The 22,083-nt window shown below is 46.5% G+C and overlaps 1 protein-coding gene across 2 annotated transcripts in view; it reads left to right on the top strand.

The window, feature by feature from the left end:
• ppp3ccb (protein phosphatase 3, catalytic subunit, gamma isozyme, b) overlaps positions 1-21,326 on the top strand; it is a 38,502-nt gene extending 17,176 nt beyond the window's left edge. The window contains exons 4-14 of one of the 2 annotated variants that reach the window (XM_030768349.1): positions 3,627-3,738; positions 5,047-5,192; positions 6,573-6,712; positions 7,373-7,450; positions 7,621-7,715; positions 7,836-7,961; positions 9,989-10,066; positions 12,462-12,546; positions 12,655-12,752; positions 15,364-15,390; positions 21,145-21,326. In XM_030768349.1, the coding sequence (XP_030624209.1) occupies positions 3,627-3,738; positions 5,047-5,192; positions 6,573-6,712; positions 7,373-7,450; positions 7,621-7,715; positions 7,836-7,961; positions 9,989-10,066; positions 12,462-12,546; positions 12,655-12,752; positions 15,364-15,390; positions 21,145-21,320 (1,161 nt within the window). In that variant the 3' untranslated portion in view covers positions 21,321-21,326. The remainder of the gene's footprint in view (positions 1-3,626; positions 3,739-5,046; positions 5,193-6,572; positions 6,713-7,372; positions 7,451-7,620; positions 7,716-7,835; positions 7,962-9,988; positions 10,067-12,461; positions 12,547-12,654; positions 12,753-15,363; positions 15,391-21,144) is intronic. The other variant, XM_030768350.1, reaches the window with a different exon arrangement.
• Positions 21,327-22,083: the final 757 nt, after the last annotated feature.

The following is a 22,083-nucleotide window of genomic DNA, read 5'->3' as shown; positions in this document are numbered from 1 at the left end:
ATTTCCCCCCGGGAGGCTGATAAAGTTCTTTCTTGTCTTACCTTATTTTATCGTATTTTAATAAGACAGCTGGGGTGTAGCATGGCCCCCTATTCTGTGAGGCTGGGCCTTCAGGAGGTCTGTTATTCAGGAACCCAGATGTACATGCATTTGCCTACCCCCAGTTATTGGAAGAAATGAAAATCGTTTTGGCGGCTTCTTTCACTTTAAATTTGTGTTGTGTTCTCTCTTTCCTCAGGGGCCAGTAATCGGCACAATGTGTAATGATAAGCAGAGCAGATGGGCCATTAGTAGACTGTCAGAGGCATTTACGTGTGGGCGTCTGTAGGGCTTTTGAGATCGTCGACGCTAAAGCAGGTTATATGTGTGTGTATATGTTTCAGCCTGTATGCATACTGTACCTCAGCGTTGTCTCTGTGTTATTTTAGGAGACCATTTTTAAAGTCGCCCCCTGTTAGCCTGTGTTTGGTTTACGGGGATTAGGAGCTGCTCCATAAATAGAAAAAAGGGAGAGAGAGAGGGAGAGAGAGGCCACTTCTCGTCCACCTGCTCCCTTCCAACACCACATCTACACCAGAGCTCAACCGATACAGGACTTTTAAGACCGATACCAATTTTGATATCTGAGGATTTAAAAATCCGATAATGACATATCGGCCGTTATTTATTTATTTATTTATTTATTTATTTCCCAGAAACACATAAACATAAAGGTTTTCCCTAACATTTATGTGAGTCCTCACCAAGACAACATGACATAATGCAGTCTTAAAAATAAACTTATAGTTTAATAGTACTTTGAACAGAAGTACCACAAAATATAAAGTTTTGATAAATAAGAGTCAAATGTATAAAAATGCAAAAAAGTAAAAAAAAAAAAAAAAAATCAGATTCGTTATAAATTATAGAGAACTACTACTAATGCACATTAAAGGAAATAGTGTATGTGTGTGTTGTGTTGGCCTGCCATATGGCCATCAAAGAGAAACTATTAAAAAAAAAAAAATCAAACACAAATATTTAATCCTTGAGAGAAATATGGGTGAAATGATCGTTGTTTGTTTACTCACTGGAACTACCACACTGTTTCATAAATAAACCTACAATCAAGGGCGTAACTGTATTATCAGTATTGGAGGGAGCAATCGTTAGTCTGACGATTACTCCTTGTTCCTTGTCCACCTTGTGAATTAAAAAAAATAAATAAATAAAAAAATTAGTCGCTAATTTAGCCGAGAACGTAGGCTCTTCCACGGGTCGAGTAAACTAGTCTGCATCAGCCTGATCATTTCCCCCTTCCTCATATCCATGATGGAAAACTCGCTCACGGAAAGATGTCACTATCCCCACAATCCCTCTCAACGCTGCTTGCTCAGGGTCATTGACAAACGTTGCCATGACAACAGAAACGTTTACGCGTATGCAGCTGAATTTGTCGGCCAAACGTTTTTTTTGTTCCTCTCGGTCAGTAGGTTAGATGACAACCAAATTCTCCCGACAAATTTATTCATATTTTTAAAAGCAAAATCATGGAAAATACTGGGTGGGACAAACATGGGTAATGGGTAATATGTGTCATCAGCACAACACACACACACACCTCTCTCTCCACACTACACAACACGACACACACACACACACACCTCTCTCTCCACACTGCACAACACAACACACACACACACACACCTCTCTCTCCACACTGCACAACACAACACACACACACACACACACCTCTCTCTCCACACTGCACAACACAACACACACACACACACACCTCTCTCTCCACTCTGCACAACACAACACAACACACACACACACCTCTCTCTCCACACTGCACAACACAACACAACACACACACACCTCTCTCTCCACACTGCACAACACAACACGACACACACACACACCTCTCTCTCCACACTGCACAACACAACACACACACACACACACCTCTCTCTCCACTCTGCACAACACAACACAACACACACACACACCTCTCTCTCCACACTGCACAACACAACACACACACACACCTCTCTCTCCACACTGCACAACACAACACAACACACACACACACCCCTCTCTCCACACTGCACAACACAACACAACACACACACACACACACCTCTCTCTCCACACTGCACAACACAACACAACACACACACACACATCTCTCTCTCCACACTGCGCAACACGACACAACACACACACACACACCTCTCTCTCCACACTGCGCAACACGACACACACACACACACACACACACCTCTCTCTCCACACTGCGCAACACGACACACACACACACACACCTCTCTCTCCACACTGCGCAACACGACACAACACACACACACACCTCTCTCTCCACACTGCGCAACACAACACACACACACACACACCTCTCTCTCCACACTGCACAACACAACACAACACACACACACACCCCTCTCTCCACACTGCACAACACAACACAACACACACACACACACCTCTCTCTCCACACTGCACAACACAACACAACACACACACACACAACTCTCTCTCCACACTGCGCAACACGACACAACACACACACACACACCTCTCTCTCCACACTGCGCAACACGACACACACACACACACACCTCTCTCTCCACACTGCACAACACACACACACACCTCTCTCTCCACACTGCACAACACAACACACACACACACACCTCTCTCTCCACACTGCACAACACAACACACACACACACACACCTCTCTCTCCACACTGCACAACACAACACACACACACACACACCTCTCTCTCCACACTGCACAACACAACACAACACACACACACACCTCTCTCTCCACACTGCACAACACAACACACACACACACGCATAAATCAATCTCTACGCTACTCAACACGTCTCAGGTGGTCCATGTCTAGATAGCATTTCTTCATTTGGTTGGTGTAGAACATTCTGGAATTTCTGTATTACAGCACAGTACTGATAAGTGATCAGTCCTGTAACCATCGGTTTGGTTTAATCTTTAGTATGTTGGTCAGTTGTAGGCTTGTGGTTTGAGTCACTGTGTTAAATGATGTAGATGTTATTAACTGTAACCACTGATGTCTCAACACATTGTGTTTAACCTGCAGCCTTTTCTGTGGTTATTAATGTACCAATGTAAACTTCCATATTTGAAATAAATGAGCACATCTAACCAGAAAATAACAATTTTACAACTAAGTTTCTCACCATCAAAGTTTGATAATGTTTACAGAAATGACTGACTGAAATTTTTTCTATTGATGTTCTCTCTCTGTGGTCGTATTGAACCTGTGTGCGTGCGTGTGTACGTATGTGTGTGTGTGTGTGTGTGCATGCCTGTCTCTGTGTGTGCGCGCGTATGTGCCTGCCTCTGTGTGTGTGCGTGTGTGTCTGTGTCTGTGTGTGCATGCGTGTCTGCGTGCGTGCGTGCGTGTGCGTGTGTATGTGTCTGTGTGTCTGTGTGTGTGTGCGTGCGCGTGCGTGTGTGTGTGTGTCTGTGTCTGTGTGTGTGCGTGTGTCTGTGTGTGTCTGTGTGTGTATGTGCGTGCATGCGTGTCTGTGTGCGTGCGTGTGTGTGTCTGTGTGTGTGTGTGTGCGCGCATGCAGTGTGTACTGTACCTGTGGACGCTGAAGATAAACTACCCCACCACACTTTTCCTGCTCAGAGGAAACCATGAGTGCCGGCACCTCACCGAGTACTTCACCTTCAAACAGGAGTGTAAGTGCCTCGACCACGCCTGTCTGTCTGTCCGTCCGTCTGTCTGTCTGTATCTGTCTGTCTGTCTGTCCGTCCGTCCGTCTGTCTGTATCTGTCTGTCTGTCTGTGAACTGACGCGCCCTTCTGTTGTGTTTGACTCTGTTATGTGTATTCTGCTTTTTTTCCCTCAAGTTGTCGTAGGACAGGGCTTGTGTTTAACTGAAGATGTTGTAGAACAGGGCTTGTGTTTAACTGAAGATGTTGTAGAACAGGGCTTGTGTTTTAACTGAAGATGTTATAGAACAGGGCTTGTGTTTTAACTGAAGATGTTGTAGGAGAGGGCTTGTGTTTTAACTGAAGATGTTGTAGAACAGGGCTTGATCGGATGCAGACATGATGCAGTGCCCACTCTGGTGGTTTAAATGGTTACCGCACAGATTCAGGATTCAGACCTGGCTTTGGAGTACTTCATGCCAGAGCAATAAAACACAGTGATGGAAAAAGCTGTCAGCGCCTAAGACAGAGGCCTGAGATGGTGCTCATTCCAGACTGGCCTGTAGCTGGCAGTGCCAATGCTAGTGCCAGGCAGGGCAGAGGAAGGTGATGACACTGTTTGAATGATGTCCAGTGATATGCATTGTGAAATGCTACACTTCACAGTCATAGTTTATGCACTCCTCTCTGTCTGTCTGTCTGTCAGCCAGAGACGGGCCGGTAACCAGGCCGTTAAACTGAACGGCATGAAAACACACATCTTAATTCACCCCAGCTGGTCTGGCCCGTCTTGTGTGCTTGTGAGGGGAATAACTGTGTGTTGAAACTTTTGAGGCTTGTCATAGCTTACGTAATGGTCCCCGTGGCCGCTGGGCGCTGTTCTGTCCCGATGGGAGACGCACGTCTGGTCAGCGTAACTCAGCTTCTCAGTGCCAAGGCTCATTCATACCTGTGATGCACCGGTTCCCACCAGCTGTCAACTCATCCTTTTTTTTAAAATTAAAAAAAAAAAAAAAGTCAGTATTATTATTGTCTGTTGAGCAGAATGTTCCTTTTTGTCGTCTTGATTCTCTAAACTCAGTGAAGTGTTTTGTGCTGCTGGTGTGGTCAGAGCTCGGCCCCTGTAGTCAGCTGAGCCCCGACAGTTCCCGATCAGCACTTGAAGCTGTCGCAGCATGGCTTAGCAAGGCATGCCTCCTCCGCTGGCCTTGGAAAGTTGGCAAGCCCCTGGCGTGGCCTGCCCAGGGTCGCTGCGGCCTGTCAGAGCGACACGTTGGAGTACGCCGCCTCCGGCCGACAGACACATACATGTTCTCTCTGTGTCGTCTCTCGCAGGCAAAATCAAGTACTCTGAACGCGTGTATGACGCTTGCATGGACGCTTTCGACTGCCTGCCTTTGGCCGCCCTGCTGAATCAGCAGTTCCTTTGCGTCCACGGAGGCCTGTCCCCAGAGATCAGCTGCCTGGACGACATCCGTAAGGTAAGGATGCTACGTGCCCCTGCCCCTCGCACCCTGGTCTCTGTGTCCGCAGAGCGCCTGAACGGAAACGTCGGTTCTTATGGTTTGTTACTCACATGAGTGTGCACAGTCATCCCGGACGATTAGTCTTTTCTGCTGTTCTTGCCTGGCGTTGTGGTCGGTCAGAGATGGATCTGTTTCACTGTCCTGTGCCTGGAAGTTAAATTGTGTACTTATTAAATAAATGAAATAACAACAAAAATATATATGTTTGATGAAATATAAGTTAAGATTTGTTTAATAGAAAACATTCAGTTTTTCCAGGTTTTTATGTATTTGAAGTTTTAGTTTCTCAGAGACATTCATTCCTTTTTTTTTTCACTCATCTGTTTTTTTTAACTTGCACAGTAGCTATTTGGACAAATTTATGCTCTTGTGTGTAGTAGCTTGTGTTTATGTAGATGTTTATTTCAGCAGTGGTGATGTGGTGTTTTCTCTGAGCTAGTTGAAACTGTCATCTGTCAAGGCCAATGGGTGGAGCCTAACGTGTGATTGGTAACTGTCACCACGACATTTCAAAATTCTACCAAACTCAGCCACAGTAAGGCGTTTAGCAGCTGCCCAGTGGGGATCAGAGTCAGCCCGAGTCCTGTGGCGACAGCCTGTGAGACAAGCTGCTCTGAGCTCCCAAGACCATTAGCTTATTGCTGAGCCATACGAGCCCCGCGAAACTTCACACTGTCCACACCCCGCGCTAACGTGCTACCGCGGCTCAGACTTCCTCTCCCTCACTGAGAATGTAGCCGTTAGTGATGCGAGCGCTCCGAGGTCGTCCCCGTCGCTGGTTTGAAGGGTTCCGCCGATCACTGGGTCGTCCTCTCCGAGAGTGACAGGCCGAGTCTCTGCCTGACGGATGGGCGGCCTCCTCCCAGATCAGCGCCGGGCTCAGGTTTTTCCAAACGTCAGAGCGGGGCGGTGAAAGCCGTCATGTCAAATTCAACAGCCAATCAGATATCAGACTCTCCCTCCACCGCTGACAGGTTTCATTATTTCAGAGTAAACACCATACCCATACATTTATAAATACGGTCATAACATGGTGTAAAGGTTTACGCACAGTAGTATTTGCTTAATTAAATATCTGTGTAAATACATATGTGATCTGTATGTATGCAGATGTTGTCAATAAGTGGTGAATTGAACTATATTAAATAATTCTAGAATATATGTTTTATCTCATCATGTGTATGTTGGCATTCAGGTTTCTGTGCATTAGTTATATGAGGAGTGACACAGTGGACTGTCTTCCAGAAGCTGTCTGTAGGTGACTGTGTGACGTATTTGAGTGATGTGTTGAAGTGGTGTGTGGTGTTCACATGGGGCTGTGTGTAATGTTTGCAGTTAGACAGGTTTAAGGAGCCTCCTGCTTTTGGGCCCATGTGTGACCTGCTCTGGTCTGATCCTGGAGAAGACTACGGCAGTGAAAAGTCGTTAGAGCATTTCTGTCACAACAGCGTGAGAGGCTGCTCCTACTTCTACAGGTAAAATCAGTGCATTTAGTCACCAGCTACAGGTCAAATAAATGCCTCTAGTCACCAGCTACAGGTCAAATCAGTGCGTCTAGTCACCAGCTACAGGTCAAATCAGTGCCTCTAGTCACCAGCTACAGGTCAAATCAGTGCCTCTAGTCACCAGCTACAGGTCAAATCAATGCCTCTAGTCACCAGAAGCAGGTAATGAATATTTAGCTACAGGTGAAATCAGCGTGTCTAGTAACCAGCTACAGGTAAAACCAATGTCTCTAGTTACCAGCTATGAGTAAAACCAATGCCTGTAGTGACCAGCCACAGGTAATCATTGGCTGTAGTGTACATGCGTCACCCCTAGCAGAACAGCTGTAACCGTGTAAGGTCTTGTCAGGGTGAGAGAGAGCGTAACGGCCTATGTTTTTGTCTGTCTGTGTGTGTGTGTGTGTGTGTGAAAGAGAGAGAGAGCAAGAGAGAGAGCGTGGCAGTGTAAATTTTTTGTGTCTGCTTGTGTGAGAGCATGTGAGGACTGAGGGAAATGAAGTGCCCGTGTAGAGAGTTTGTCAGGTCTGTAGTATGTCTTTACACAACACTGACACCCCCTCCCCCTCTCTCTCTCACCCTCTCTCTTTCTCTTTACCTCTCTCTCTCTCTCTCTCTCTCTCTCTCCCACAGTTACCCTGCAGTATGTGACTTTCTGATGAACAATAATTTGTTGTCAGTAATACGAGCACATGAAGCCCAGGATGCAGGGTGAGTTATCACACACACACACACACATACACATTTTACGCGTTATTCACACACACATTACATACACACACATATACATTACAAGTGGGGAATTCCCATTGGCTCCCAGTTTCTTATAACTGAAGAACACTAACCTATCTCTAACCCTCACCTCTCCTCTCCTCTCCCAGGTACCGAATGTACAGAAAAAGCCAGACGACCGGGTTTCCTTCTTTAATCACAATCTTCTCAGCGCCAAACTACTTAGACGTTTATAACAACAAAGGTAAGAGATGATGAAGAGTTACTGAGCATTCGTTAAAGCTGTTCATCTGTCAGCTGTTCATCTGTCAGCTGTTCATCTCTCTACTTTTCTATTCATCTCTCTGTTTCTGTCTCTGTTCAGCTGCTGTGTTAAAATATGAGAACAACGTGATGAACATCCGACAGTTTAACTGTTCCCCTCACCCGTACTGGCTGCCCAACTTCATGGATGTTTTCACGTGGTCGCTGCCTTTCGTTGGGGAGAAAGGTAAGCGCCTGCTCAAGCCTGTACTGACTGTCAAAGACGCAGTGGTGTACCCTCATGTCTCCAGCCAGACTGTAAAGATAAGTCAGACAGAGACTCCACACAGTGGTGTACCCTCATGTCTCCAGCCAGACTGTAAAGTTAACTCAGACAGAGACTCCACACAGTGGTTTACCCTCATGTCTCCAGCCAGACTGTAAAGATAACTCAGACAGAGACTCCACACAGTGGTGTACCCTCATGTCTCCAGCCAGACTGTAAAGTTAACTCAGACAGAGACTCCACACAGTGGTGTACCCTCATGTTTCCAGTCAGACTGTAAAGATAACTCAGACAGAGACTCCACACAGTGGTGTACCCTCATGTTTCCAGTCAGACTGTAAAGATAACTCAGACAGAGACTCCACACAGTGGTTTACCCTCATGTCTCCAGCCAGACTGTAAAGTTAACTCAGACAGAGACTCCACACAGTGGTGTACCCTCATGTTTCCAGTCAGACTGTAAAGATAACTCAGACAGAGACTCCACACAGTGGTGTACCCTCATGTTTCCAGTCAGACTGTAAAGATAACTCAGACAGAGACTCCACACAGTGGTGTACCCTCATGTTTCCAGCCAGACTGTAAAGATAACTCAGACAGAGACTCCACACAGTGGTTTACCCTCATGTCTCCAGCCAGACTGTAAAGATAACTCAGACAGAGACTCCACACAGTGGTGTACCCTCATGTCTCCAGCCAGACTGTAAAGTTAACTCAGACAGAGACTCCACACAGTGGTGTACCCTCATGTTTCCAGTCAGACTGTAAAGATAACTCAGACAGAGACTCCACACAGTGGTTTACCCTCATGTCTCCAGCCAGACTGTAAAGATAACTCAGACAGAGACTCCACACAGTGGTGTACCCTCATGTCTCTAGTCAGACTGTAAAGTTAACTCAGACAGAGACTCCACACAGTGGTTTACCCTCATGTTTCCAGCCAGACTGTAAAGTTAACTCAGACAGAGACTCCACACAGTGGTTTACCCTCATGTTTCCAGTCAGACTGTAAAGATAACTCAGACAGAGACTCCACACAGTGGTGTACCCTCATGTTTCCAGTCAGACTGTAAAGATAACTCAGACAGAGACTCCACACAGTGGTGTACCCTCATGTCTCTAGTCAGACTGTAAAGTTAACTCAGACAGAGACTCCACACAGTGGTTTACCCTCATGTTTCCAGCCAGACTGTAAAGTTAACTCAGACAGAGACTCCAAGCAGTGGTGTACCCTCATGTCTCCAGTCAGACTGTAAAGATAACTCAGACAGAGACTCCACACAGTGGTTTACCCTCATGTCTCCAGCCAGACTGTAAAGATAACTCAGACAGAGACTCCACACAGTGGTGTACCCTCATGTCTCTAGTCAGACTGTAAAGTTAACTCAGACAGAGACTCCACACAGTGGTTTACCCTCATGTTTCCAGCCAGACTGTAAAGTTAACTCAGACAGAGACTCCACACAGTGGTTTACCCTCATGTTTCCAGCCAGACTGTAAAGTTAACTCAGACAGAGACTCCACACAGTGGTGTACCCTCATGTTTCCAGCCAGACTGTAAAGTTAACTCAGACAGAGACTCCACACAGTGGTTTACCCTCATGTTTCCAGCCAGACTGTAAAGATAACTCAGACAGAGACTCCACACAGTGGTTTACCCTCATGTTTCCAGTCAGACTGTAAAGATAACTCAGACAGAGACTCCATGCAGTGGTTTACCCTCATGTCTCCAGTCAGACTGTAAAGTTAACTCAGACAGAGACTCCATGCAGTGGTTTACCCTCATGTTTCCAGTCAGACTGTAAAGTTAACTCAGACAGAGCGGATGATGTCGCCTCGTTTCTTAGCCGCTCTGCTCTGCGGCTGGAGCTGTGCCTGTGTGTGCACGTCTGTCTGCGAATGTGTGGGTTTGTTTGTGTGTGAGTGACTGACTGAGACGTCTCCTGTGTGTGTGTGTGTGTGTGTGTGTGTGTGTGTGTTTCCCGCAGTGACGGAGATGCTGGTGAACGTGCTGAATATCTGCTCTGACGATGAGCTCATGTCTGAGGGGGATGACACGTGTGAAGGTAAGAGTGTGGCGTCTGTCTTGCTGACGTCACCTCAGCCCTCAGCCTGGTCCCCGCCACACCCTCAGCCTGATCCCCGCCACGCCCTCATTCTGGTCCCCGCCACGCCCTCAGCCTGGTCCCCTTCACGCCCTCATTCTGGTCCCCTTCACGCCCTCAGCCTGGTCCCCTTCACACCCTCAGCCTGGTCCCCTTCACGCCCTCATTCTGGTCCCCTTCACGCCCTCATTCTGGTCCCCTTCACGCCCTCATTCTGGTCCCCTTCACGCCCTCAGCCTGGTCCCCTTCACGCCCTCAGCCTGGTCCCCTTCACGCCCTCAGCCTGGTCCCCGCCACGCCCTCAGCCTGGTCCCCGCCACGCCCTCAGCCTGGTCCCCTTCACGCCCTCAGCCTGGTCCCCTTCACGCCCTCAGCCTGGTCCCCGCCACGCCCTCATCCTGGTCCCCTCCACGCCCTCAGCCTGGTCCCCGCCACGCCCTCAGCTCGGCAGACGCCGACTGCCGTCCTTATGCCGTTTGCCTTTAATAACCCTAACCTTAGACTGTACCATCCAAACAACACACTCTGCTCTGAAGGTGTGAACGTGTCAGGCACAGAGATGATTTTCCCATTATAATGACAAATGGACTTAATCAGACTAGATCACGTTTCGGGTGGATCAGAACAAGCTTGAGAGACATGATAAGAACAGTACTAGTGAGGACGTGAATGTGCTGTCAGTGTGTCAGTATGCCTGTGTCAGAGCTGGACCTGGTCTGGAGCTGCTTTCTTAGAGACCCACCCCTCTGCCTTTTCTTAAAATCATTGACTCAACCCCTTTTCTCATTGTGATTCTTACCTACAACCAATTAATGCACCCCCCTGCCTTGTGATTTATACAAATGTGTAATTAGGTAGACTTTGCCAGTTGGGCTTACAACAGGGAGGTCTGCAGAGAGCCGGTGTGGGTGTGTGTGTGTGTGGGTGGGTAGGTTGGTGTGTGTGTCTGTGTTTCATTTTGAACAAACATTGTTTAGAGTTGAGAACACACACTGAGAGCTCTGGAAATGTGCTGACAGCCTGTCTGCAGTGTGTAAAATTATCAGTGGTTTGACTGATAGCATTTCCAACAGTGAAATGAAACTGAAGCTGAACTTCAGGAAACCACTGAGCTGAATATCGAATAGCAACCACCCATATTCTTTCATTTATCTCCCAATTTGTTTTCAAACATTTACATAAATTAAATGGATTTTGCTTTTAATTGAGGTTTTTAATGAAACTGAATGACTGAACTAAGTAACGACAGAACCCTTTTGATTCCTGTTGTCATGAGGTGTGACGTGCCAAATCAGCACTCCCTCACTGGGTGTCAGTCATGAGGTGTGACGTGCTGAATCAGCACTCCCTCACTGGGTGTCAGTCACAGGGACTGTGGGCGATGCGTGGGGGTGCTTTTGAGTCCTCTGTCCTCCGTCAGCTTTGCCGTTTGCTGTTGAAAATCGCTGTCGTTTCACAGAGGAGGAGAAGGCTATATGCAGCATAGGCCGTGGGATCTGTACAAACAGGTCATCGCTAACCAGCATCATCTACAGCCAGCACCGTACTCCACAGTTTTACTCATTCAGCCAAATGTGCTGTTTTTCCTGGGTTTGGCCAAATGTTTGTGGTGTTTGAGCGTTTAGTGTGTCCCTGGTGTAAAGTTTACTGTGCCTTCAGAGTCCTGTTACTCAGACAGAGCCTTCCCACTGCTCCAAACCCAGACACACTGATCAGGGCCCAGTTTGCCTCCACCGCCAGCCCAGTTCACCCAGTTTGGTAGCAAAGTGAGGCCAGTTTGCTCAGTTTGCCTGGGGAGCGGGCCCAGTCTGAGGCATGGCGTTGGTGTGGTGTCGTCACTCTGGAACAGGCTGTCCCGATTCCCGTTTCTGACGCACGCGTTTGATTGGTCCGTCTTTCTGGGTGGAGTGTAATTTTAACTTGGCCTGACCCAGATTGGCTGTGTGTTTGTAGGCCTCCACATCTCAGAAGAGAGAATTCGCCCTTCCCTAGAGAAGGAGCTGACAGAGTCTATGTCGTAGAGTCCAACGATCAGGGAGACAGACCAGTTAAAATAGCAGCGTGTCACCATGTAGTCCCAGCAAAAACAGACGACGGGAAATTAAACTATCAATGATCCAGATCTGTTCCTTTTGGGCCTGGCCTGTGTCTCATTATGTTTCTTATCCAGCTTTGACTGAGTTTTGTAGGCCGTGACGAACAGGCAAAATTCTCTGGGCAGAGAAGACAGCGGTTACACACTCAGAGCACCCTCATCATCTCTCACTTTATTTCCCCCCTCTGTCTTACTCCACGTGTGTGTGTGTTCTTTTTTTTCTCCCCCTCCGTCTTACACCTTGTGTGTGTGCCCGGACAGGTGGAGCTCCTGCTGTCCGTAAGGAGGTTATCCGGAATAAGATTCGCGCCATTGGTAAGATGGCCCGAGTTTTCTCTGTTCTCAGGTAAGTGTGACGGCTTTACACTCTCAGCAACCCACCTGTCCCTACAGCTATTAAAAGAACATGGTGTGTAATTATCTCTGTGTGTGTGTGTGTGTGTGTGTGTGTCAGAGAGGAGAATGAGAGTGTGTTACAGCTAAAGGGTCTGACTCCCACTGGGACGTTGCCTTTGGGTGTTCTGTCTGGAGGCCGTCAGACACTGCAGAGCGGTAAGCCACCTTCCTTTTGCTGGCTGTTCCTCTTCCTCCTCTGTCCTCCTTTAGCCTCGTCAGCTGTACTGCTGTCCTGCTCCTGTCTCAACTCCTGCTGCTCCATCCGTCACAAAACACAACACTGCTCCTATACCAACACCTCACAGGCCCTCTGTGTTTCAAATCTCTCACAAAACACAACACAACTCCTGTACCAACACCTCACAGAGCCTCTGTGTTTCAAATCTCTCACAAAACACATCACTACTCCTATACCAACACCTCACAGGCCCTCTGTGTTTCAAACACTTAGGCTCGCTTGGAAACACTCATCTTTCAGACCAAAATGTTCCTTTTTCCCTGTTCTCCGTGAGGCAAAACCGCACTTTTCAGCCGTGGTCGGAGAGGATGTCGACAGAGCCGCTTGTGCTGATGTAGGACATTGTAGTGAGAGACTCTCTACGTGCACTGTGAAACTATGATGTAATCTGACCTGATTTTGTGGGTCCCTGCTAGTGAAACAGGCTTCCTCTCCGGCCTGTGCTGACACACACTCACACACTCACCCCAGCTCAGTGCCTCTGACTGCTCTTCCCCTAACACACTCACACGCTTAGGTTTGTTTTTCCTGAACACTACCCAACACGTCCAGTCCAAACACAAACGAGGGAAATGTCTGGAGAGGAAGAGACCTCCCGTGTCTTGAACACAGTTAGAGTTTCACTCTCATATGGACGGTTTTTAGACTTGGAGTAAGTCAGAGGAGGAAGCATTTAAACAGCAAACTAATTTCAGTCAAATCAAATCGAGTAGACAACAAGACACTGTGCTTTCTTTTACTGAATAGTATACATGAGTGAATAATGGAAGGGAATGAATAGTGCACTTGAGTGAATAGTGTGTGTGAGTGAGTAATATATATGAGTGAATAGTGTATATGAATTAATAGCGTATGTGAGTTGATAGCGTATGTGAGTGAGTAGCGTATGTGAGTGAATAGCGTATGTGAGTGAATAGCGTATGTGAGTGAGTAGCGTATGTGAGTGAGTAGCGTATGAGAGTGAATAGCGTATGAGAGTGAGTAGCGTATGTGAGTGGATAGCGTATGAGAGTGAGTAGCGTATGTGAGTGGATAGCGTATGAGAGTGGATAGCGTATGTGAGTGGATAGCGTATGTGAGTGGATAGCGTATGTGAGTGAGTAGCGTATGTGAGTGCATAGCGTATGTGAGTGCATAGCGTATGTGAGTGGATAGCGTATGTGAGTGGATAGCGTATGTGAGTGAATAGCGTATGTGAGTGAATAGCGTATGTGAGTGAATAGCTTATGTGAGTGAGTAGCGTATGTGAGTGAGTAGCGTATGTGAGTGCGTAGCGTATGTGAGTGGATAGCGTATGTGAGTGGATAGCGTATGTGAGTGAATAGCGTATGTGAGTGAATAGCGTATGTGAGTGAGTAGCGTATGTGAGTGCGTAGCGTATGTGAGTGGATAGCGTATGTGAGTGAATAGCGTATGTGAGTGAATAGCATATGTGAGTGAGTAGCGTATGTGAGTGCATAGCGTATGTGAGTGGATAGCGTATGTGAGTGGATAGCGTATGTGAGTGGATAGCGTATGTGAGTGCGTAGCGTATGTGAGTGCGTAGCGTATGTGAGTGCGTAGCGAATGTGAGTGGATAGCGTATGTGAGTGGATAGCGTATGTGAGTGGATAGCGTATGTGAGTGGATAGCGTATGTGAGTGAATAGCGTATGTGAGTGAATAGCGTATGTGAGTGAGTAGCGTATGTGAGTTGATAGCGTATGTGAGTGAGTAGCGTATGTGAGTTAATACTGTGCATATTAAACAAAGTTGAACTCACTCTTTTCTGTCACACTGATCAAACCACATTCACCCTTTACCATCCTGTTAAAGCCACAGACGTTTTACCATCACAGTTATCGCTGTTGTTTGGACACATGTGTTCAGTTTCAGTGGTTGGAAAGCCCCCGCCACCGCCTGCGCGTACACACACACACACACACACACACACACACACACACACACACACACACACACACAGACACAGACACAGACACAAATTTCTCCACTTGGGGTTGAAGTCTTAATGCATAACTTCATAAAAACAAACTAAAAACAAAATGGAAAAAAAGAGGCCAACTTCTTAATCTGTCACAGAGGGATCTAGACCAAAAGGCCCAGTGCATGCCACAGGCTAACCCTGGCCACTTTCTACTGAACTAACCCTGCTTAGTCTGTGCTAAACTAACCCCAGTCTTTGCTGGACTAACCCTGGTTAGTCTGTGCTGGACTAACCCTGCTGTGTGCTGGACTAACCCTTCTCTGTGCTGGTCTAACTCTGCTCTGTGCTGGACTAACCCTGCTCTGTGCTGGACTAACCCTGCTCTGTGCTGGACTAACCCTGCTCTGTGCTGGTCTAACCCTGCTCTGTGCTAGTCTAACCCTGCTCTGTGCTATTCTAACCCTGATTGTGCTGTAGTGTGAATGCTGTTTGTGGGGGCCATTGGGTGGGGGGTGTGTGTGGAGATGGGGGTATGGAATGGACTTTGATTGCATTGATAACTTGACTCACTCTCTTTCCCTGGCTCTACTACTCATGCTTACACAGCCACCGTAGAGGCAGCGGAGGCAAGAGGTAATGCAACACGCCTGTCTGGGTCTTCTCCTCCTCTCCTGTCTCTCTGTTCGCCTCTCTTCCTGTCCCGTCTCCCTGTCTGTCTGCCCTCTCTCCCAACGCCTGATTGCTCCTCTTCTGTGTGCTCTGTGTGTGTTTATGTGTATGTGTGTGCGTGTGCCCGTGTGAGTGTATGTGCGCGTGTGTGCGTGTGTGTGTGTGTGTGTATGTGCGTCCATGTGTGTGTGCGCATGTGTGTGCACGTGTGTGTGTGCGCGTGTGTGTGTGTGTGTGTGTGTGTGTGTGTGTGTGTGTATGTGCGTGTGTGTTTTTGTGTATGTGTGCATGTGTTTGTGTGTATATATGTGCGAGTGTGTGCGTGTGTATGTGTGCGTGTGTGTGTATTTGTATATATGTGTGCGTGTTTTTGTGTGTGTGTATGTGTGTATATGTATATGTGTGTGTTTGTATATGTGTGTGTGTGTTTGTATATGTGTGTGTGTGCGTGTGTGTGTGTATATGTGTGTTGTATGTGTGTGTATTTGTATATATGTGTGTTAATGTTGTGCTGTAAAGCATCATTTCTCTGTCTTTGTGGATGTGTAGTTTTATTTAGTCTTTTTCATGTTGTTTTATGTTATTTATTTGTTTGTGTCTTGTGTAGGCTTATGTGTTGTCTTCAATGATCATATATGTAATGTATTTCTGTGGTGAAGCACATAGAGACTCTGATCTGTGTCCACTGATCCCAGAGCAGTCATTCTACGTTGTGTTGATGATATCTGTGTTTTTAGAGACTTCCCTTTACTCTTGTTAAGTTTGAGTCCGATGACCTTTACAAACGTTGAGTAAATGAATAGAGACAGTGAGGCATGTGGCGTTAAGTCCTCATCTGAGTGGAATGCGTGTTTCTGTCGTCATGGCGGCCTGCCGGTGAGCGACCTTATAAAGAACACACACTGGATATGAGACTGCTGTGTTTCAGGACCAAAAGCGTGGTTGCATTGCTGCAAAGCTAGGTCAGTCAAGTATGAAGTCCGCAGAGTGAAAGAGAACTATTTTTTTCTTTTATCTGACAACTTCCCAGTTCTGACGAAACTATAAATATAAACACGATAAGAAGTCTGCAGAGAACTAAGATAGATGTAGTCCTGTTAGAACTCTGTGTGTGTGTGTGTGTGTTACACGTGTAAGGAAAAACAGAACTAAGAGATGTATCTAATAGGGGTGTGCATCTCTCCCTTATCAGACCATCCCATACGTGTCTAGATGCAGGGGCTACGATATGATTCAGGGACGATACATTTTAGTCTGTGCTAAACTAACCCCAGTTAGCCTTGACTCGATGCAGTCTGATACAGTACTTAATATTTGTTTAATGTAGACATTCTTTTTCCATTATAAATTAAAATAAGCCTATTCTATAACAGTGGCATTGCTTTCCTTCAAATAGACATATTTCATAAAAGACCAGGGAATCCTAAGTGTTTCTGTTACTTTATGGCACGGGGGAAAAATGGAAAACAAATGTGTCATTTCAGAATTCCATGTCATTGTGTTTATTGCTTTTCCAATAGACACAGTTAGACAAAAAAGACTTATTGTATGAACAAACATTCATACAATAAATATCGGCTTCATTAAAAGCCGTCTCGGCAGGTGAGTGGTGAGTCATGCTTCCGCCGTGTTTCATCGCTGTCCTACAGACCTTACAAATGTCCAGACTTTTGTCCAGTTTTCCTTCCTTCTTATAAAACCCAAATGTCTTCCAGACTTAAGACTTTAGATTTGACGGTGCGCTGTAAACCGTGTCAGCCTTGGCGGACGCGGTGTTCTTGTTTTTACCTCGCAAGCAGCGCTAACGTTACTCTCGTAAAAGCTGAAAGGTCGAGGCGAGACGCTGTGCAGATTTAGTAGCGAGTGAGAGGCGTGGTTATTGTTTTGAAAGTGACCTGTAGATGTTGTTAGATCAGCGAGTCTTCCGCAGCAGCTTAGTTTATACTGAAGTAGAATAAGCAGCAAAGCTTCAGACAACCGATTCGTAACTTTAGAATCGGGCCGTCGACCGGTGCATGGTACATTTAGATCGATCCAGGGGTCCGCGCGTCGATGTAGTCCCATCTTTAACGTTAAAACCGGTTTCCAATTCGTATCGGTGAATTGTTACACCCCTAGTATCTAAGCTGTAATAAATAAGTTGAGTAAGTTTCAAATCTCTAGAGGACACTGAAACACTGAGAGGTTTTGAGAAGTTCCACTGTCCTGTTTTGTGTGTGTCGGCTGTTTTTGGCCGAGTGGTCTAAAGGCTGAACTGACCGTGTGTGGGGTTTGTCAGAGAGAGAAGCTGCGTGTTAACTGACCGTGTGTGGGGTTTGTCAGAGAGAGAAGCTGCGTGTTAACTGACCGTGTGTGGGATTTGTCAGAGAGGGAAGTTGCGTGTTAACTGACCGTGTGTGGGGTTTGTCAGAGAGAGAAGCTGGGTGTTAACTGACCGTGTGTGGGGTTTGTCAGAGAGAGAAGCTGGGTGTTAACTGACCGTGTGTGGGGTTTGTCAGAGAGAGAAGCTGCGTGTTAACTGACCGTGTGTGGGGTTTGTCAGAGAGAGAAGCTGCGTGTTAACTGACCGTGTGTGGGGTTTGTGGATAGAGAAACATGGTTGTGTTCTGGTGTGTGTTTGTGGATAGAGGAACATGGTTGTGTTATGGTGTGTGTTTGTGGACAGAGGAACATGGTTGTGTTCTGGTGTGTGTTTGTGGATAGAGGAACATGGTTGTGTTCTGGTGTGTGTTTGTGGACAGAGAAACATGGTTGTGTTCTGGTGTGTGTTTGTGGATAGAGGAACATGGTTGTGTTCTGGTGTGTGTTTGTGGATAGAGGAACATGGTTGTGTTCTGGTGTGTGTTTGTGGACAGAGAAACATGGTTGTGTTCTGGTGTGTGTTTGTGGATAGAGGAACATGGTTGTGTTCTGGTGTGTGTTTGTGGATAGAGGAACATGGTTGTGTTCTGGTGTGTGTTTGTGGACAGAGGAACATGGTTGTGTTCTGGTGTGTGTTTGTGGATAGAGGAACATGGTTGTGTTCTGGTGTGTGTTTGTGGATAGAGGAACATGGTTGTGTTCTGGTGTGTGTTTGTGGACAGAGGAACATGGTTGTGTTCTGGTGTGTGTTTGTGGATAGAGGAACATGGTTGTGTTCTGGTGTGTGTTTGTGGATAGAGGAACATGGTTGTGTTCTGGTGTGTGTTTGTGGATAGAGGAACATGGTTGTGTTCTGGTGTGTGTTTGTGGATAGAGGAACATGGTTGTGTTCTGGTGTGTGTTTGTGGATAGAGGAACATGGTTGTGTTCTGGTGTGTGTTTGAGGACAGAGGAACATGGTTGTGTTCTGGTGTGTGTTTGTGGATAGAGGAACATGGTTGTGTTCTGGTGTGTGTTTGTGGATAGAGGAACATGGTTGTGTTCTGGTGTGTGTTTGTGGACAGAGGAACATGGTTGTGTTCTGGTGTGTGTTTGTGGATAGAGGAACATGGTTGTGTTCTGGTGTGTGTTTGTGGATAGAGGAACATGGTTGTGTTCTGGTGTGTGTTTGTGGATAGAGGAACATGGTTGTGTTCTGGTGTGTGTTTGTGGATAGAGGAACATGGTTGTGTTCTGGTGTGTGTTTGAGGACAGAGGAACATGGTTGTGTTCTGGTGTGTGTTTGTGGATAGAGGAACATGGTTGTGTTCTGGTGTGTGTTTGTGGATAGAGGAACATGGTTGTGTTCTGGTGTGTGTTTGTGGATAGAGGAACATGGTTGTGTTCTGGTGTGTGTTTGTGGATAGAGGAACATGGTTGTGTTCTGGTGTGTGTTTGTGGACAGAGGAACATGGTTGTGTTCTGGTGTGTGTTTGTGGATAGAGGAACATGGTTGTGTTCTGGTGTGTGTTTGTGGATAGAGGAACATGGTTGTGTTCTGGTGTGTGTTTGAGGACAGAGGAACATGGTTGTGTTCTGGTGTGTGTTTGTGGATAGAGGAACATGGTTGTGTTCTGGTGTGTGTTTGTGGATAGAGGAACATGGTTGTGTTCTGGTGTGTGTTTGTGGATAGAGGAACATGGTTGTGTTCTGGTGTGTGTTTGTGGATAGAGGAACATGGTTGTGTTCTGGTGTGTGTTTGTGGATAGAGGAACATGGTTGTGTTCTGGTGTGTGTTTGTGGATAGAGAAACATGGTTGTGTTCTGGTGTGTGTTTGTGGATAGAGGAACATGGTTGTGTTCTGGTGTGTGTTTGTGGATAGAGGAACATGGTTGTGTTCTGGTGTGTGTTTGTGGATAGAGGAACATGGTTGTGTTCTGGTGTGTGTTTGTGGACAGAGGAACATGGTTGTGTTCTGGTGTGTGTTTGTGGATAGAGGAACATGGTTGTGTTCTGGTGTGTGTTTGTGGATAGAGGAACATGGTTGTGTTCTGGTGTGTGTTTGTGGACAGAGAAACATGGTTGTGTTCTGGTGTGTGTTTGTGGACAGAGGAACATGGTTGTGTTCTGGTGTGTGTTTGTGGACAGAGAAACATGGTTGTGTTCTGGTGTGTGTTTGTGGACAGAGGAACATGGTTGTGTTCTGGTGTGTGTTTGTGGATAGAGGAATGTGACTGAATCATGGTGTGAGAGATCCTATCAGTGCCATTTTATAGAAAAGGGCGTTTCCTAGACCTGCTGAAGATTGCTGTTGCCATAGCGATCGTTTCTGTATTTAATTTCGGGTGTTGGGACTGAACAGTGAAAGTTGTGTTTATAGGGTATGTTTTTATCTGTGTTCATCACTGTCCTCCATCACCTCCTTGTCTGTCTGTCTGTCAGTTTTATGCCTGTGAGTTCAAATTCCCAAATCTACACCCAAACATGTAAATGTAGAGGCCTGATGTCTCCTCACAGGCGTTGGTTGGTCTGTTTGTTTGAATGTGAGTATGTTAGTTGTTATTGATGATGGCTGTTGTGTTGGTAAAACTGCTGTGTGTCACATCTGATTTCACTGCCTGTAAAAGCAGACAGAGAGATGAATAAACTCAGGCCAGTCAGACTCAAGCTTCCTGGCTCTGGTTCTGCTCTTACAGTGGTAGTGTTGGATGTGTGTGTGGATAATGTGTTGTCTGCTCTTACAGTGGTAGTGTTGGATGTGTGTGTGGATAATGTGTTGTCTGGTTCTGCTCTTACAGTGGTAGTGTTGGATGTGTGTGTGGATAATGTGTTGTCTGGTCTTACAGTGGTAGTGTTGGATATGTGTGTGGATAATGTGTTGTCTGGTTCTGCTCTTACAGTGGTAGTGTTGGATGTGTGTGTGGATAATGTGTTGTCTGCTCTTACAGTGGTAGTGTTGGATTTGTGTGTGGATAATGTGTTGTCTGGTTCTGGTCTTACAGTGGTAGTGTTGGATTTGTGTGTGGATAATGTGTTGTCTGGTCTTACAGTGGTAGTGTTGGATTTGTGTGTGGGTAATGTGTTGTCTGCTCTTACAGTGGTAGTGTTGGATTTGTGTGTGGGGATAATGTGTTGTCTGCTCTTACAGTGGTAGTGTTGGATGTGTGTGTGGGGATAATGTGTCCAGGAGCTGAGCTCTATCTGTTCTCTCCCAGCGGTAGATGTGTGTGTGTAGATATGTGTGTGTGTGTGATGTGTGTGTGTGTGTGTCCTTTGTGACAGACTCCACTCCACCAGTCTGAGCTGGTTGGGCTGGAGTGCAGTGACCGTGGGGTCCGGAGCTAATCTTCATCCTCTTCTTCCTCCTCCTCCTGCAGCCATCCAAGGCTTTAACCCGCAGCACAGGATCCAGAGCTTTGAGGAGGCGCGTGGTCTGGACCGGATAAATGAGCGCATGCCTCCGCGCAAGGACGGGAAGCAGCCGGACGGCACCGCCAACTCCATCAACGCGGTCAACTCCCCCGACAAAAACGGCACCAACGCCCAGGCGTAGTACCCGCCGAGCCTGACACGCCCTACCACGCCTCCATTTCTCTCTCTCTCTCTCTCGCGCCCCCGCCCGCCCCCCCTCCTCCCCCGCTCCTTCCCTCCATCCCACTGGTAGAGGTGGCGCCCCCCAACATGCAAACTGCCTGTGTGTCTTTGGAGGGGCTTATCACAAAACACCACAAACAAGGGTCAAGTCAAGTCCAGAAGAGGCTACACACACACACACACACACACACACACGTATATATGTATATATGTATATATATATATATATGTATATATGTATATGTGTATGTATATATATATATATATATATATATATATATATATACACACACACACACACACACACACACACTCACACACACACACATTATGACTGAAAATCAGGATGAATAAATGCATACATGGAGAGCTCAGTGTACATAAATAAAGTATATATATATATATATATATATATATAGAATATGGAATAGATAGATAGATAGATATAGAATTTGGTTGGTATATGGTCATTACAGCCGCAATAGAAAAGAGAAAAATCCAGATCCATTTTGTAAATTTCAGTTGTTAAGAGATTTATTTCCAGCACCTTTTTTATCAACCAAAATATGTAATTGAAGCAGAAAAGTGTGTGTGTGTGTGTTATTGTCTGTATGCTTGGCAAAAGAACCGCTGGCGTAGCGTAGGCACCGTGTGTATGTGTGTGATTTGAATGAAGTGGGGGGGTGCTCTGTTGTTTAATGATGCCAGTGCTGGGGGCGGGG

The sequence above is a fragment of the Chanos chanos genome, chromosome 3 (genome assembly GCF_902362185.1).
Source record: "Chanos chanos chromosome 3, fChaCha1.1, whole genome shotgun sequence".
In the NCBI taxonomy this organism is placed as follows: domain Eukaryota; kingdom Metazoa; phylum Chordata; class Actinopteri; order Gonorynchiformes; family Chanidae; genus Chanos; species Chanos chanos.
The sequence above is the reverse complement of the archived record's forward strand: the minus strand, read 5'-3'. Positions and strand labels throughout refer to the sequence as shown.